Source organism: Eptatretus burgeri, chromosome 16 (assembly GCF_056783735.1).
Source record: "Eptatretus burgeri isolate ZD-2024b chromosome 16, Ebu_testis_v1, whole genome shotgun sequence".
Taxonomy (NCBI): Eukaryota; Metazoa; Chordata; class Myxini; order Myxiniformes; family Myxinidae; genus Eptatretus; species Eptatretus burgeri.
In genome coordinates this window covers 31,005,988-31,024,955 of record NC_140976.1, presented here as the reverse complement: position 1 = coordinate 31,024,955, position 18,968 = coordinate 31,005,988, and the positions used below count along the sequence as shown (strand labels likewise).

Here is an 18,968-nt window from a genome sequence, read left to right as displayed (position 1 = left end):
AACTTTTTCTCTTCTAATCATTTTCTATTCATGAAAAGTGGGATGGCAATTCCATTGACAATTTGTCTTCTGCTATCATGGCTTACTGCAACAAGACACATGGGAACTTTTTTTCAAAGAACTACTATTTCTCAACGTGGGAGAACAATACCTGAGAGTTCTGCAATTTGTCCAAAATGCTTGGTGATCTACAGGTAATGGCAGAACTAGCAAAGGTCTACAATATGTCAATGGAAAAAAGTGAAAACGTCATTTTGAATGAGTGAAGTCAACGTGTCATTACAATGAAATTGATGAATATGCATCTCCTATAGAATCAGACATAAAACAGGTCTTTTCATATATGGCTTCCTCATCACACACCAACATAGCAAATACCGGTAACTGTGCACTTGTTGGGAATTGACTCACCCTTTTGTCATCCGTCACAATATAATACCGCCCGTGCTTCTTGGAGAGGTGTGGAGCGAGGATGTCGAAGTGTTGCCGAAACTGTGTGAAGGTCATACGATCTGGGAAACCTGGAGATGTAACAAGGAAGATTGCACAACCCACAATGACATACTTTGATAATGCAGATTCCTATTCCTGGAACAAATTATTCCAGCGAAGAGTGACGTGTCAGAGAGACAATACAAGGTTCCAACTCTAACAAATGACATGCAGAAAATAACAATTTTATTTGGCAAGATTGAAGGCCACACTATCTGCTTCTCGGATGTGAGGTTTGGATCTCGATGTGAGATGTGAGGTTTGGAGCAGCTATTCTCCTGATGCAGTGCCCCCTGTAGATTATAACAGGAATTTGTTCAGTCCATCCATCCATTCCATTGGGACCGTACTCTGTGCAGAGCATTGGTGCTGCCGAAGCAGTCTCCTTGGCAATTAGACACAATCCTGGACGGGTCGCCACTCCAACACAGGATACCAGCAAGCTTGCACTCATTTTGCCGACCTCAGAAGGATGACAGACAGAGTCAACCCCACCTGGTGTTAATTCAACAGTGAGTGGGATTTGAAGTCAGGATCCTAAGATCCCAAGCCCACCACCCTAACCATTAAGCCAATAACAGGCATAATTTGTTCAGTGTGCCAGTGATAACTCGCCTGCTGTTTTTGAATGACACTGTGGGATCTTTATCATCGGCCAACTCATGCTGGTAAATGGGACACCCAGTTTAATGCCCATCTGAGGGACGGCACACACACATTGATGAATTGCCATGTGAGAAACCAGGATGACAATTTATAGCTGGCCCGAGATTTGGACCCGTGAGGCCAGACAGACCGTTCCTGAGCTGATCCAGTTATTCACTCAAATGTAAAGAACTGTCAAAATAACATTGCTTGAAAAACTTCACAACCCTTTGGGTATGCTGGAATATATTTGCCTTCTAGTCAAAATATTCTTCAGTGCAATATAATTACTCACCCGTTAACACACTCCAGACTCGGCCCAAAAGCCTGTCGAAGTCCAAATTCCTCATTATATGTTGCTTGCACATTCCTCGGGCTAGCTATCCAGCATAACTACAACTCACTCATATTGCAAACATGCAGGTAAAGATTCTGGGGAAAAATTTAAGACAAGGATGGATATAATGCATTACATCATCAATTATCATTCAAAAGACTGCAGGACCCAGGTCAGGTCAGGTATGGGAGCATGCGCTAGAGCAGCGCGTCACTGTGTCCACTTTCCGCCGGTACTCCAGGGGCCTCTGTCTGGCCATCCCCCAGGCAGATGCCAGGCCCACCCCCATCTCCTTGAGATGCCGATCAACCTGATGCAACCAAGAGGCACGTGGTCAGCCCATTGGCCTCCTTCACTCACGAGGCTCCCTCGCTGAGAGAATCTGGTGAGCAGGATCAGCGTCAGGAAAACGAGCCACATGCCCATACAGCCGCAGCTGACGCTCACGGACTATGCAGGTACCAAATCTCATCCGAGTCTCTCTCAGCAACAGCTCGTTGGACACAAAGTTCGACCAGCGATAGCCAAGGATTCTCCGAAGAGACCTGGTACCAAAGGAATTAAGTCTGCATCTCAGATCCCTGGTCACAGTCCAAGTCTCACATCCATAGAGCAAGACTGGAAGCACCAAGGACCTGAAGACTCGGACTTTCGTCCCCCCGCACAGGTACAGGCAGCACCACACCATATGATCCAGTGAATCCATGACTCCCCAGGCCCGACCAAGACATCTATTGACCTCTGACTCACAGCCAGCAGAGACATGAATATCACTGCCAAGGTAAGTGAATCTCTCCACGACGTCAACATCCTCACCAGAAACAGGTACAGACAGGACAGCAGCATCCAAGATGTCAATGAAAGCCTGAATCTTAGTTTTGACCCAGGAAATCCGTAATCCCAGCAGTTCCGACCCAGGGCAACAAAATTAAGACTGTAAGAGTGTGTTGAGCAGCTGGAGAAACATCTGATATCTTCCAGATTAGAAAAACTCACACAAGCATGTGGAGCACTTCCAGCCAATAAGGCAAAAAGCAAGACAGAAAATCCTCTCCCAATTTGAATAACTCTTCGACGGAATTTCATATCTCTGTCTCCATTATCTTTCATTTTTACCTCCTTTAGGTAGCTGGTTTGCATAAAGACACCAAACCCTAGCTGGGTACCCATGGGAGAGTCATGTTCAATTCACTAAACTGTTTCACGGACCTCCACTACATGATGAGTGATGTAGTGCAATCTATAGTGGCTTCAGGTTTCGTGAATATTCTGTTTTCCATACTAGTGAGCCACTAGTTTGGTGGGCCAACCGCTCGTGGTGCTTGTGTCAAACGAGTAATGGACTCGGTCCATGGAGGTAATGTCCTGAACAGTCGTGTAATGCCAAACTTTGCGGTATCGGCGCCCTGCAAAAATGTCAGACATAATGTCATCGCCAGATAAGTTCATGAGCTAGGACCTGAAATTTTATTTGTTGCTACCACTCTGAGGGGCTAAACATAATAATGTTTTTTTCCGAGCACATTATATCTGTAGGTCATAAAAACATATGATGGACAAGTCAGAATTGTTGCTTCATGTCCAAATGTGGGTCAATTCAAGATGGCGTCCAAAACAACTGAAATCAAAGAAAGGTCTTTGTTGCCGAATGACACGTCTTAAATTCTTACTGATCGGTTTGAAAAAAATGATACAGATATTGGATGGATGTATAATAGTGGAATATCACAATAGTTATATTTTGAGGTTACATGACCCAATGCAAGATGGTGGCCATAAATTGGTCAACTCCAGTTATCAAAATATTGGTCACCATCTCGAACTGTTTTTCCCAGTTATTTCTGTAGAATTAGATGAACAACACTGTAGTGAGACAGATAACAATCCGAGATGGTAGTTGAATGGCAGACGGTTTTAAAATCTGAGCAAGCAGCAGCCACATAAAGGGAGAACGGAGGAGTGGGAGTGGGTCCAGTAGTAATATGAGACAACCTTCAAGTTATATGGAATTTGTCTCCCAGTGAAAGTCATACAATGAGCCTTTTGCAAGGCATTTGCTCAATCATATGCATGTATATGTACTTAGCATTCTGGTGGATCTTTGGAATTACAAAGCATGTGAAGATGAAAGGCCCATCCATATAATTAAAACTACAATTTCACAACTCTGTGAATAGAGTGAACAGATAATGCAGTTTCTGTATTTGGTTTCTAAACTGATATCTATGTCATTGTGTATTCGTCTGCAATACCCTTTGCAAACCCGACACAGTTCTTACCACAGTTTTCTTCGAGACAGTTATTTCATCACACATACACATATCATTTTGATTTTTCTCTTCAAGGTGATTGTTCTTAATGTTTGGCAAATTTCAATCCAGGGTCAGAGTGTCAGGTCAGGTCAGGTCAGGTCAGGTATGGGAGCATATGCCAGAACAGCGCGTCGCTGCGTCCACTTTCCGCCGGTACTCCAGGGGCCTCCGTCTGGCCATCCCCCAGGCAGATGCCAGGCCCATCCCCATCTCCTTGAGATGATGGTCAACCTGCTGCAACCATGAGGCACGTGGTCAGCCCACTGGCCTGCTCCACTCATGAGACTCCCTCGCTGAGAGAATCTGGTGAGCAGGATCAGCGTCAGGAAAACGAGCCACATGTCCATACAGCCGCAGCTGACGCTCACGGACTATGCAGGTAACAAATCTCATCCGAGTCTCTCTCAGCAACCGCTCGTTGGACACAAAATCCGACCAGCGATAGCCAAGGATTCTCCAAAGAGACCTGGTACCAAAGGAATTAAGTCTCCGTCTCAGATCCTTGGTCAAAGTCCAAGTCTCGCACCCATAGAGCAAGACTGGAAGTACCAAGGACCTGAAGACTCGGACTTTCGTCCTCCCGCACAGGTACCGGCAGCGCCACACCCCATGATCCAGTGAATCCATGACTTCCCAGGCCCGACCCAGACGTCTATTGACCTCCGGCTCACAACCTGCGGAGACATGAATATCACTGCCAAGGTAAGTGAATCTATCCACGACCTCAACATCCTCACCACAAACAGACACAGACAGGACAGCAGCATCCAAGATGTCACCGAAAGCCTGGATCTTAGTTTTGACCCAAGAAATCCGTAATCCCAACGGCTCCGACTCCTCATTCAGCACCTCGAGGGCCCCCAAGAGGATGTCTAAAGTCTCCGCAAAGATGACTGCATCATCTGCAAAATCAAGGTCCGAGATCTTGACATTGCCAAACGATGCACCGCAACTTGATCTCTCCAACATCCTCCCAAAAATCCAGTCCATACAAGTGCTGAAAAGTGTGGGGGCAAGTACACATCCCTGACGAACTCCAGTAACAACTGGAAATAAGTCAGAGATGGTACCACCACACTTCACAGCACTCTCAGTACCAGAGTAGAGTTCAGACATCAGATCGATCAGTTTCGGTGGCACCCCACGAAGACCAAGAATCCTCCAGAGGACATCCCGATTCACTGAATCGAACGCTTTACAGAGATCAACATAGGCTGCAAGCAGCCCCTGCCGAAACTCTCGTCTGCGTTCGGTGAGGACACGAAGTGCAAGGATACGGTCAATCGTTGACCTCTTTGGTGTAAAGCCTGACTGCTCTGGACGCTGGTGCTCAAGCAGATGGTGGCGAACCCATTCAAGAATTATCCGAGCAAAGACCTTGCCCGGCACTGAGAGCAGCGTCACCCCTCGGTAGTTGTTGCAGTCTTGGCGATCACCCTTCCCTTTCCAGAGAGGGACAACAAGGCCCCTCTTCCAGTCAGTTGGGATGATGCCTGTGTTCCAGGCAGAGCACAAAACTGCATGCAACGACACGAGTGCAGCATTTCCACCAGCCTTGAGAAGTTCAGCATGGATGCCACAGATCCCTGGAGCTTTGCCCCGTTTCAACTGGTTCACCGCAGCCCGTGTTTCCACAAGCGATGGTGGACCACAGTTGATTCGAGGGTCAGCAGCAGGGATTGTAACACCCTTGACATCCAACTCGACAGCTGGGGGATCAGCCTGGTACAACGGCTCAAAGTAACCGGCCCAGCGGGCCTTCACTTCAGACTCCTCTGTCAAGAGCCTACCACTCTCTGCTCGAACTGCAGTGCTCCGAGGGATGGGCTTGGATGAACGTAATGCGCGAATTCCCCTGTAAGCGGGACGAGAATCACCTGTCCACAGGTGATGCTCTACCCCCTCACAGATTCCTCGCACATAGGCCTCCTTGTCCACCCTCAGTGCACGTACAGTTTTACGCCTCAGCTCCCTGAACAGCTCAGCTCTGCCATTCAGCCTGGCCCTGCGACTCTGGTCAATGGTATCCAGTGTCCCTTGAGAGACAAAATTCTTCTTTGCCCTGCGGTGAACTCCAAGGCATCCACCGGCAACATCAAGGACGGTGGTCTTGAAGGTGCTCCACAACTCTTCAGGACCCCCCAAAGCACCCAGGCCCCCCAAGTGTCCACTCAGCCTATTCGCAAACTCCTCAGCTACTCTCTCATCCCTGAGCTTGGCAACATCCAGCCTAGGCTGGGATGGTACCATTCTCCAGGATTTAAGGTGCAGCTTTAGAGTTGCTACAACAAGCCTGTGGTCAGTATTGAGGAACTGAGCACTCCGGTAGACCCTGCAGATCTGGATCATCCTCCTACGACCGTCAATGAGGACATGGTCAATCTCCTTTGCCACACCGCCAGCGTTGGAATACCAAATCCAGCGATGAGCTTGTGGGCGCTGAAACCATGAACCAGCCACCCTAAGTCCATGACTTCTTGCAAAGTCAAGGAACTTAGTGCTATTCTGGTTCATAGTTCCTGACCCATGGGGACCAACACACACCTCATAACCATCCCTATCAGTTCCAGTCGATGCATTGAAATCCCCCAAGACTAGAAGTGTATCTCGTCTGGGGCACTGATCAACCACAGACTCCAGTGTGGCATAGAATGTGTCCTTCACGGTGAGATCACTCGCCTCAGTCGGAGCATAAATAGAGACCAGGGAAATGACACCTAAGGAGTGACGAATCCTTAATCTCATAATACGCTCGTTGACCGGTGTTACCTCAATTATCATTGGGGTCAGCTTATTGGACACAGTTAGAGTGTGTTAAGCAGATTTATATATCCTAACACCAACAGCATGTACATATATGCAATCTTGGCCAAGAGACTGAACTCTGGATGTGGGAGTCTTTTCGGCATCACATGACAGAAAATAATTCAGGAAGATTGTGAGTGAGGATGGCAGAAGCATGTTGTCATTGTCAAGCTCATCAGGATGTGGTGGCCATTTATGGTCAGCCTGTGTTTGCGATGCCTTAATGTCCTCGCTGAAGTAGAGAGCAGTCATTCGTACAAGCTGTGCACGATCAGTGCCACTCTGTTTGTAAGTCTGCAACTCCCGCTTGACTCAAATGTGCTCTACAGCCAGTTGCATCAAGAACAGCTTGTAAGGCACAACAAGAAGTTTAGGAAGTTCATTTTTTAATATCTTCAGGCTGTCTTTGAAGTCCCCTTCCAGTTTGACGAATATAGTTATTGGATTGTCTTCTCACTTCCACAATCCCAAGAGAGGCCATATAGAGGGTGTTTCAAAAAAAGTGGACGATTTGAGCAGCCTGATATTCTGTTGTTTCTAATGCTATACCCTTCTCTCTTGCAAGTTATGGTGGTGGTGGTATGTCATTTCTAACAAGTAGTCAGTAAGACTATACATCAACTATAGTGTTAACAGTCAAACAATAAGTGAAAATTGTGACTTTGTGGTTTGAGACAAAATCCTACGTGCAGGTGCGCTGACGATACTATGAGTATTATAATGTTCACACCCGAAATGGACCTTCCAATGGGAGCATTCAGCGGTTGTGGAGCATTTCCAAGCACATGGAAATGAAAAATTTCAAAATTAGGGCAACAGTGGCTGCCCACCAAGTGTTACCAAGGACCAAGGGAACATTAATCTTGTGAGAAATTCTGCTATCAAAAATCTGAAGAAATCATACTGTCGGCACTCCTGAGAACTGGCAATCTCATCCTCATCTGTGTGGCACATTCTCACTTCTGAACTCAAGCTCTACCCCCACATTATATCTGTAAGGCATAAAGTAACTGTGAATGACATGGTAAGCCAAGTAACAATGTGTGATTGGTTCAGTGACTGAATGGAAAGGTACCCAAATTGGATCAACTCCTTATGGTTCAGTGATGAAGCGCACTTCCACTTGAATGGGGCTATCAACAATCACAACAGCATCTTCTGGGGTGCTGAGTCCCCAGAGATGTCTCTCAAGGGCCCCAAGCCCACTTGCTTCTGTACATTGAATGCCAGATAGGGTATGCTAAGACTGTATTGGTTTGAGTACGCCAATGGGAAGATGGTGACAGTCAACGGCGAGTGGTACCGCAAAGTCTTATGCCGATTCCATGCTGATCTCGTTCAACTACCGTCTCCAAACCAACTCAGACTTGCATGGTTCATGCAGCATGATGCCCCACCACACATCTCAGGTGAAACTATCGACTTGCTCCACCACCTGCTTGGAAGTTGTGTCATCAGCCTGGGCACAACACATGAGTGGGCACCCCACAGCATGGATTTGAATCCATTTGATTTTTTATTTTGGGGTTCTGCCAAATGTCAAGTTTACACCAACAACCCTCAAACCCTCGCTGTCCTGAAGCAGGAGGTGGAAGACTACCATCAGGCTACCACTCAGAATGGTCAAGAGCTGATTGTGTTTCAAACTTGAAAGAACAATGTTACCTGACATAATTGGAGACCATTGTGGGTCATTCTCCCGTTTACCTGAGTAATCTGACAAATTTTATGTCGATCACTTAAAACGTAACAACCATCAATCTGCTTATTAGGCTTTCTATGATAGTTGTCGCCCTTTCAACGCCATCTTTGATATTGACATCAGACCAAGATAGAAAACAAACATAAATGTTCCATGAGTAAAAACAAACCACTGTGCCAAGTCTGAAAAGTTTCCGTGGAAAATTGTAGCCAAAAGTTCGATCGCAAGCACTTACCAGGAATTTTTGCACTTCCTGGCTACCATCTTTGATTGACCAACTTTCAAACACTAAGCGACAGCTCCAACAAGTCCAGCATGTTTTTTTTGTGTTCCACACATATACAGCGCCTTCAGAAAGTATTCACACCCATTGACTTTTTTCACATTTTGTTGTGTTACAGTCTGAAATTAAAATGGATGAAATATAAAATTTTTGTCACTGATCCACACAAAATACCCCATAATGACAAAGTGAAAACATGTTTTAAGACATTTTAATAAATTCATTAAAAACAAACAGCTGAAATGGCTTGCGCCCATAAGTATTCAACCCCCCTGAGACAATATTTTGTAGAAGCGCCTCTGGCAGCGATTATAGATTCAAGTCTTCATGGGTATGTCTGTGTCAGCTTTGCACATCTGGATTTGGGGATTTTCTCACATTCTTCGTTGCAGATTTGCTCAAGCTCTGTCAAGTTGGATGGGGAGCATCGGTGAACAGCAATCTTCAAGTCTTTCCACAGATTCTCAATGGGATTAAAGTCTGGGCTTTGACTTGGCCACTCAAGGACTTCACAGTCTTGTTCTGTCTGAAGCCACTCCAGTGTTGCTTTGGCTGTATGCTTGGGGTCATTGTCCTGTTGGAACGTAAATCTTGACTGCAGTCAAAGGTCTTTTGCACTCTGAAGCAGGTTCACCTCAAGAATTTACCTGCATTTGGCTCCTTTCATTTTTCCCTCTATCCTTACAAGTCTCCCAGCCCCTGCTGCTGAAAAGCATCCCCATAGCATGATGCTGCCACCACCATGCTTCACTGTATGGATGGTGTTAGATGGGTGATGAGCTGTGCTTGGTTTCTGCCAGACATAGCGCTTTGCATTTAGTCCAAAGAGTTCAATTTTCATCAGATCACAGAATCTTTTGCCTCATGCCCTCAGTCTTTGATGTCCATTTTTACAAACTTCAAGTGTGCTGTCACGTGCCTTTTTCTCAGGAGTGTCTTCTGTCTCGCCACTCTCCCATAAAGCCAAGATTTGTGAAGCGCTGAAGATACTGTTGTCCTTCCGGTAGGTTCTCCCATCTCAGCCAAGGAATTATTTAGTTCTGTCAGATGGTCATTGGGTTTTTGGTCACCTCCCTGACCAAGGTCCTTCTTGCCCAGTTCCTCAGTCTGGTCAGACAGCCAGCTCAAGGAAGAGTTTAGGTAGTTTCCATATTCTTTCCATTTCCTAATGATGGAGCTTACTGTGCTCTTGGGAACTTTCAGCCCTCTAGAAATTGTTTTATACCCTTCCCCAGATGTATGCTTCCTCACAATCCTATTTCGGAAATCTATAGACAATTCCTTGGACTTAATGGTGGAGTTTCTGCTCCAAAATGTGAGAAAAGTTAAAGGGTGTGAATACTTTCTGAAGGCACAGTAGTGTAACGAAAAAAAATACAAACTACATTTGGCCCCTTGAGATGACAGCAGTAAGTGCTCTAGCTCATGAATTATTACCGTCACATCAAGTTTTAACATGACACTCATCATTTGAGTCCCCAAAATGAGTGATTAATGAAATACACACATTTTACCATCATAAACAAAAGATTAACACTCACTGAATTAATCTCACAATTCAGAATCCCCTTTTAAGAAAAAGTCAGATAAGTTGGTCAGAAAGTCAGATCTCTATCCACCATTTTTTGACAAAACTATGTATTATATGTAATAAAGAGGTCTTTTGTGTAGTACCATGTGGTAAGGGCTGACACGATGGCCTAGACTCAGAGGTATGCACACTCGGCTCTTAGCTCTGTAGCCTGGGTTTGAATCCCGACCCAGGTATAAACTATCATCGTGGTGTTTCACAGGCAGGGTGATTCGTCAATGTGCTTTGGATGGACGTTAAACTGGGATCCCATCTGTCGGCGTTATTTCTTCAGTTGTCTTTCACATTAGTTGGTGTCGTTCTTGGAGTTGACGAAAGAAGGTAAAGTTTTGAGGCCGGATAAACATCCGAGAGTATTGAAGGAGATGACAGAGCAGATGGGCATGATGTTAACCTGTGTAACGTCATGCTTATCTACTCTGCCAACATGAGTCCGTGTCATTGATGTAGTACAGGCCTACATTTGCTCATACAACATGATAGCCATTTTTCAGAAAAACAGCCACATCGCTTAACCACCACCCAGACTTCAACTTCTTGTCGGCATCCAAACTTTTCCATGCCTTCACGTCTTCCAGGGGTGTAAATACTTTTCGTAAACACAAGATAATTCACTAAAACTGGATATAAAATGGTTGGAAAGTTTGTCTCGCTTCTGGACCTTGCTGTCTTGGGCAATTCAAAAGGATCCTGCGTTGCCTGTAAACTGTAGTTTGTATAATATTGCTTCCCAGACAAAGTATCCAACGTATTGACATATCCAAGCCTTGGGACAAGCTTTGGCCCTGATTATTTAGCCATGAAATCACATAAGCCACAATAACTCAACCAATCGTAAAGATGGGTGCTTTTTGTTTTGACTTGTTACCCTTGCCGAAGAAGAGGGTATTGCATTTGGGTGCATTTGTTTGCTTGTTTGCCTGCACAGAACTTTCGTGTTTTTCTCCACAACTGCTTGTCGGATCGAGCCAAACTTTTCAACATTGGTGTGACTACTAATTTGTGGTGTTTTAATGATAATTATGATGCCATAGGTCACATGGTGTGGCAGCTATTTTGGAAAAATGGAAAACTTTGGACCTCTGTATCTGTATCTCTGAAACCACACCAAAGAAAAAAACTTGAAACTGGGCACATAGCAAGTACTCCTCAGGAGAATGAGTGTGCCTTCGTTATGATGTCATAATTGCATATGTAGAACGCTACATCCAATCAGGATGAAAAATTTCGAGGGTAATCGAAGGATAAAATGATCCACATAAACATTTTTGATGATATTATTGGTCACGTGATTCGGCAGCCATATTGTTTTTAAATAAAAACATTCACAAATGTTCTCTGAAATGGTGAACCAGTCATCACTGCCAGCAGTTATAAAGTGGCAATTCTAATTATGACTCTTATTATGTAATACACAAGTACACAAACAACACACAACACACCACACAAAACAATTCCTGGCGAGGGTCTGCAATCTCTGATTGCTCTTTTTCTTATTACCCTCGCCAAAGGAGAGGGTATTGCATTTGGGTCCATTTGTTTGTTTGTCTGCACAGAACTTTCGTGTTTTTCTCTGCAACTGCTCGTCAGATTGAGACTAAATTTTCAACTTCAATGCGACTACTCATGCAGAGTTTTAATGATAATGATGACGTCATAGGTCACTGGGTGTGACAGCCATTTTGGAAAAACGGGAAAAAAAATTTTGACCTCTGTATCTCTGAAACCACACCAAGGAAAAAATTGAAACTTGGCAGATAGCAAGTACTCCTCCTGGGGAATGAGTGTGATTTTTATGACATCATAGGTCCCTTCGTTATGATGTCATAATTGCATATGTAGACCGCTACATCCAATCAGTACGAAAATTTTTGAGGGTCATCGAAGGATAAAATGGTCCACAAATTTTTTTGATGATGTCATCGGTCACGTGATTTGGTAGTCATCTTGTTTGTTTTTTTTTACATTCAAAAATCTTCTCTGAAATGGTTGAACCAGTCATCACTGCCAGCATTTATAAATTGGCAGTTCTAATTATGTCTCTTATTGATTATGTAACACACCAGCACACAAATGCCACACAAAATACAGCACACAAAACTACACAAACACCACATTACAGACCACACAAAACAAGTCCTGACGAGAGTCAGCAATCTCTGATTGCTCTCTTTTTCTTGTTTTTTAAAAGTGTTGTGGAGCTAAGCTCCGCTTCGGATGGATTGAGTTGCCGGAACACTGCTCCAATGCACTTCGGCAGCACTACACCACTGGTCCTGAACCTCGGAAACAATATGTAGTCAATATCAACAAGGTCTTTGACACATTTTGTCACTCCTGCTTGACTTGCGAAACTCATAAAAAAGAAAATTCAGGGTCTTCTCCATCTGTTGCTCCAGCATGCAAAATAAATCGAGGAAGGAGGTTTAGTAGCAAATTTTAATTTTCTAATATCATTATAACAAGAGAATGCACAGTTTCATTTTCTATTTGCGATTTATGAAGCGTCCTAACATTAAGCACAAGCCATTAGGACAAGCAAATTATCAATAGGAGCTCCAAATGGCTGCAGGCTCCGGTAGATGTCTCTCCCGAATAGAGCCAAGACCACAGATTGTCGAATTTTAAAGCACGTATTACAATGTATGATTCATAACTCAGCAGTGGAGATCATCAACACACTCAGCCATTTAGCGCTCCACTACAAAAATCAAGCTCAGTGGGGAAATTGTAAACCCATGTTGAAGTTGGTTTAATATGGCGATATTCATAAAATACACCCAAATTTACAAGCCTATTTTAACATATAATCAACATGATTCACTGGAGTGATTTCTATTTCGAAAACGGAAGTTTATAACTGCCATGTTGCTGTTTCAAAACTTTGGATCATTTACTCCCAAAAATATGGATCCAGACAGGATTCAGAAGGAGTATTCAGGATTTTGTGGTGGAGGGGAGAGAGGGCGGCGCAACAGGCCTGATATCAGTCATGCATTTAAACAAAACAAAAAAAGGATATGTTGAAAATCAGAATCAGAGTGGGCAGCTCAATTCGGGAGTAGGTCCATCAAGCTATCACTTGTCAGCTGTGTATCATGAAACATGAAATCTCATGAGTTGTCAAAAGCACAAGATCAAATGAGATTTTGAAATTAAAAAAGGAGCCGTCTCCAAATGGCATGCAACACTCGTGTGACGGGTAAGAAGTCCCTTGGTACCTCTGTGCCCAAGTGTGACAGGGGTACTCATGCAAAGGAAATTTGTGAGATTAACATCACAGGTAGAGGGACTCGGTTGGTACTGCCTTTTATAGGGCTTTTGGTATCCATGCCAGGTTTCCCTGAGGCATTTAAGAGTCAACCCAAAAGTGTAAATTGGCTCCATGTGTGAACGATATGATACACAACACTGATTATCCCTGTCTGAAGATTATTAGCAAGCCAGGTGGGTTTTCAATAATAATCTAAAAGCAACATGTCCATTCTCCTGAGACTAGCTTGGTCTAGAGAATATTACAATCCAAAACCTTCATATTGCTGCCTTCAGTCAGATTTGAATCCACAATATCTGGGGAGTTCAGTGTCTGCTGCAATAAGCCTGCAATGTACCAACAATTTACTTGCACTTAAAATCCTTTAAAATCATTTCAAAACTTTTCATTGATGGATGTTTGTGTAAGGCAGGATAAGCAAGACATGTTTGTTCAACACATTAATCCACCTCACCCTGTCGATGAACCCTCAGAATTTGCAGAAGCTGGGAAGCCTTCAACTGAGCTCGTAGGAAGCTAATATCCATCTTTGGGATTCCGGGTGTGACATCCATCACTTGGTTCAACTGGCCTTCTCCAACATGCCTGGGGTAGCATATCCCGGGTGGTTGTGCCAAGTAGCAGTGCATAAAATGGACCTCGGTGCGCTTTAACGTCTCCACCAGGAAGTCCTAATTGAGTTGACAGTTGGAGGAAATAAGGGAAGGCAAATTGGAAAAGAAGAAGAAGAAGAAGAAGAATGAGAAAAAGATCACGATCAAAAGCTTAAAGTTTAAGGACGGAGGGAAGGATTCAGCAGGAAAAAGTGCATTTTCAGGAAAGTTGCAGCTGCATTATTTTGGTTCATTACAACAACAAAATGTAAAGCCTCATTTCCATGCAACATGATGAGATAATGAAGCATGCTCCAAACAGAGCGTCGGTGCAGCCGAATCAGTTTATATATGACTAGAGTTACAATCGTGGATGGGTTGCCACTCCAACACAGGAAGTTAGGGCAGGAATTTGACAAGGGTCTGGTGTGAGCTCACCTAGTCTTCGGGAAGGACACCATGGGATCTTTACCATCCACCAAATAATGCCAGCAGACAGGAGATACAACTCGAGTTAGATTTTTTTTTAAAAGACGCCCAGATTGGAAACCCAGCTGTCTCCAAAACCTAATTTTCTTGTTAATTCGGCCAACCTGCATCAACAACTCGAGCTGTGTCCGATTCTTTTCAGAGCCATCCCCAAGGAGGCCACAGTGGGATGGATGGAAGAACGTCACAAGACAGATTAATGATGCGAGGAGTGTGTGTCAACCTCAAATCTCGATAGTCTCGTGGAGTTAAGCTCACACCTCTTCATCCGTATTTATATTTTGCAATATCTCTTTTCATTTCTCTTTTCATCATGATTTGATATCCTCGTGTCACCTTTTTATGAACAAAAAGCTCCAGATATCTATTTGGGGAAGAACTGCCCACGCCCATCGAAAACTCATGTCACATGGAAACTGCCGCTTTTGCATTAGCTCTGGTCCACCGGAAAAGTGGGTTTCAGGTTTATCTGGATCACCTCGAACCCTGGTTTTGAACCCAATTTGAGCGGTCCATGGAACATTTCAAACAGTTCATTACTTCACATTTAAACAAGACTACGTGCAAAGTATTCACATCATAAATATAGGCATCATGAAATATCCTCCAACTTACTTAAGGTTGCAGAAAGAAAACTGAGCTTCAGAACAAGCACTAACTTTTGTGGCATTCTGTCATCAAGGTTACAGTAAGTCTGGTATGGAAATACAATGGTGTCTGACTGTAATTCAAGGAAATACCTACTTGAGCCATGATAATGACTTTGCACTTCCTGGGCATTTGACTCCTCGATTAATACCCACGTCAAAGGTCTAAAACTCCATCAGGGTTCGTGGTGTCTTTTTCTGCTTGCAATGTTTCGGCAGTTCTCAATTGGGTTGAAATAACGAATTTTTTTGTGTGTGTGTGCACACTGTCGAGGCTCATATAAGAGCTAACACACAAAAATGCACAACAAGGGGAGCAGGAGACAAGAGAGGTGGGAGAGGGAAGGAAAAATCAGTGGGAAACAGAGACATGAGGAGGTATGTGGAAGGGAGAGGGATGGAGTGGGGTACACGGGGTATACAAGAATATTTACCCTGTGTAAATGTGATGAAGGAAAATTGGTTGAGCTATTTCCAGGCCAACATCCAGGTATTAATTTCTGGTCTTATCATCACTCCACCTTTTCATTTATAAAACAAATCAGAATGTGGAATTGACATTGGTCAATGGTCTATACAATAAAACAATGTGACGTGATGCAAAATGCGCGCACGCGCGCACACACACACACACACACACACACACACACACACACACACTCACACACACACACACACACACACACACACACACACACACACACACACACACACACACACACACACACACACACACACAGACACACACACACACACACACGGATACTTTGAGACCTGGGACGGTTCCGTTCCACCTTTTGAAACCGACATATAAAGATAACAAACAATGACACACACAGGAAGAACAAAATGTTTCTATTCTGGGCGAGAGACAGCAGAGAACAGATGTAAGAGAGGATGTTACAGAGCAATCGACCACCGACTACTGAACAAGGCCATTCTTGAAAACTGTAAAATGTGAAATGCGATGAAGGAAATTGTCCACCACTTGGATGGACTATAATAAAGCTTTTGATAGTGTCCTACATTTATGGATGATAAAATGCATGCAAGTATACAAAAACCAATACCCAAAAAAACAAATTGATTGAGAAAGCAATTCAATTCTGGAGTATCATACCGATATTGCAGCATTCAAAGGAAAGATTGAAATACCCGGACTTAAGACATGTCAAGGGATCTTTCAGGGAAATAGTCCCTCGCCCATCCTGGTCTGCCTGGATTTGGACCCACTGAACAACCTCACAAACGAACAAGGACATGGATGTACCTTAACATCCAACAAAAGGATGTCCAAAGAGACAGGAAAAGTGCATCTATTGTATATGGATAATTTAACACTCCACACCAAATTACAAAAATCTGGCAGAACAATTTAAATTAGTGAAGCAGTACTCCAACGACATTCAAATAGAACTTAGCTTGGACAAGCATGCCAAGTGCACATTCATACAGGGTAAACCAACAAAAGTGGATAACATAAAAATTGATCTCGATACAACAACACAGGTAGTAGAAAATGAAGCACACAAATATACCTTGGAGTAGAAGAGGGCCACCAAATGTGTTACAAACAAATGCACAAAAGAATTGCCAATGAATACCTGCGTAGAACGAGACTGGTCCTGAAAACATATCTCACCCCAATAAACAACATCAAAGTCATCAACCAAGTTGCAGTGCCAGTCATTGTTACTGAGATTGAGAAATTGGCAAAAGGAAATGTATGAAGAAAACGCCCGCCGGAAGAGCAAGGGAAGTGGTGTATTGGGGCCACGTCTGCTCTGTATGGCTGGCACTTCGACTTTCCCTGTTTCCCATCCAGTTTTTGATGTTGTATTGTCTTTCCCATCCAGCTCCAACTGATCATTTAAAATAAATATAAATTTGTGGTCAGTTCCTTTTTATTTATACATGTTTGGTTCTGACTTCTGATTTACAGTCTATATTCAGTCAGAGCACAAAATACATTTGGCAGACCTCCGCCACCATCCCTCCAGAAACATCCACCCCGTCCCCCCTCCACCATCCCCCCATCCCCCCACAACCTTCGATCCACCATCACTTCCAGAACACCACACCCACCATTCCCCACACTTCCCTCACTCCCAGAGAAAGCAGGGATGGTCAAAGATGCTTATGCCTCTGCAGCAACATGTGGTGAGGTGCGAGAAGCATGCCGATCCACACTGGCCATTATAAATGCCCAAGACCACGGACACAAAACAAATGGCTTTAAGTAAATGACAGGACAATTGGACAAGTGCAGATTCTGCAAAGTAGAGACAGAAAGCATGAACCACCTCTGATCAGGATGTAAAAAACTTAAGTCAGGCCAGCTGTACCCACAAATCACAATATGATATGCAGAGAAATCCACTGGCACATCTGCAAACAATTCAATATCCCAATCCCAGAAAACTCATGGAGACATGAACCATAAACGACAGTTGAAAACGAGGAAGTAATGCTAACATAGTATGGCCCAATGATCCGAATGATCGTGAACATTTAACACATAAAACAAAGCATTGTGATCGAATATAGTACTGAGGTACAAAAAAAAAGAAGTAATTGCGAATTATGGTGCCAGTACCCAGCGATTTTGGCCTAAACAATGCAGAAATCAAGAAAATGATAAAACACTAAGACCTCAAAAATGAAATGAAAATATATTGGAAGCTGAAGGATACCGAAATTGTACCAGTGATTATTTAAGCAACAGGAATGATAAAAATAACCTCACAGGATTCTTAAAAAAAAACATTCCTGGGAATATCATTACAACGAACTGCAGTTGGAAGCTGTCCGGGGCTCGATGATGATTCTCAAAAGAGCCCTGAGAACAAAACTTTAAGAAAAAGAAAACTTCACAAATTGGTCCCTGAATCACGATCCAATATATATATATATATATATATATATATATATATATATATATATATATATATATATACATATATATATACATATATATATATATATATATATATATATATATATATATATATATATATATATATACATATATATATATATATATATATATATATATATATATATATATATATATACATACATATATATACATATATATATATATATATATATATATATATATACACATATATATATACACATATATATATATATATATATATATATATATATATATATATATATATATATATACATAAATATATATATATATATATATATATATATATATATATATATATATTTATATATATATATACATATACATATATATATATATATACATATATATATATATATATATATATATATATATATATATATACATATACATATATATATATATATATATATATATATATATACATATATACATATACATATATATATATATACATATATATATATATATACATATACATATATATATATATATACATATATATATATATATATATATATATATATATATATATATATATATATATATATATATATATACATATACATATATATACATATATATATATATATATACATATATATATATATATACATATATATATACACACATATATATATATACATATATATATATATATATATATATATATATATATATATATATATATATATATATATATATATATATATATATATATATATATATATATATATATATATATATATATATATATATATATATATATATATACATATATATATATATATATATATATATATATATATATATATATATATATATATATACATATATATATATAACAAAAATACGCATTG

At 41.8% G+C, this 18,968-nt stretch overlaps 1 protein-coding gene across 9 annotated transcripts in view; it reads right to left on the bottom strand.

Annotated features, from left to right (window-relative positions):
• LOC147010811 (unconventional myosin-XVIIIa-like) overlaps nt 1-18,968 on the bottom strand; it is a 261,897-nt gene that overhangs the window by 108,567 nt on the left and 134,362 nt on the right. For all 9 annotated transcript variants that reach the window (XM_085859462.1, XM_085859461.1, XM_085859460.1 and 6 more), the window contains 2 exons: nt 13,896-14,112; nt 412-521 (listed from right to left, as the gene is read on the bottom strand). In XM_085859462.1, the coding sequence (XP_085715588.1) occupies nt 412-521; nt 13,896-14,112 (327 nt within the window). The remainder of the gene's footprint in view (nt 1-411; nt 522-13,895; nt 14,113-18,968) is intronic.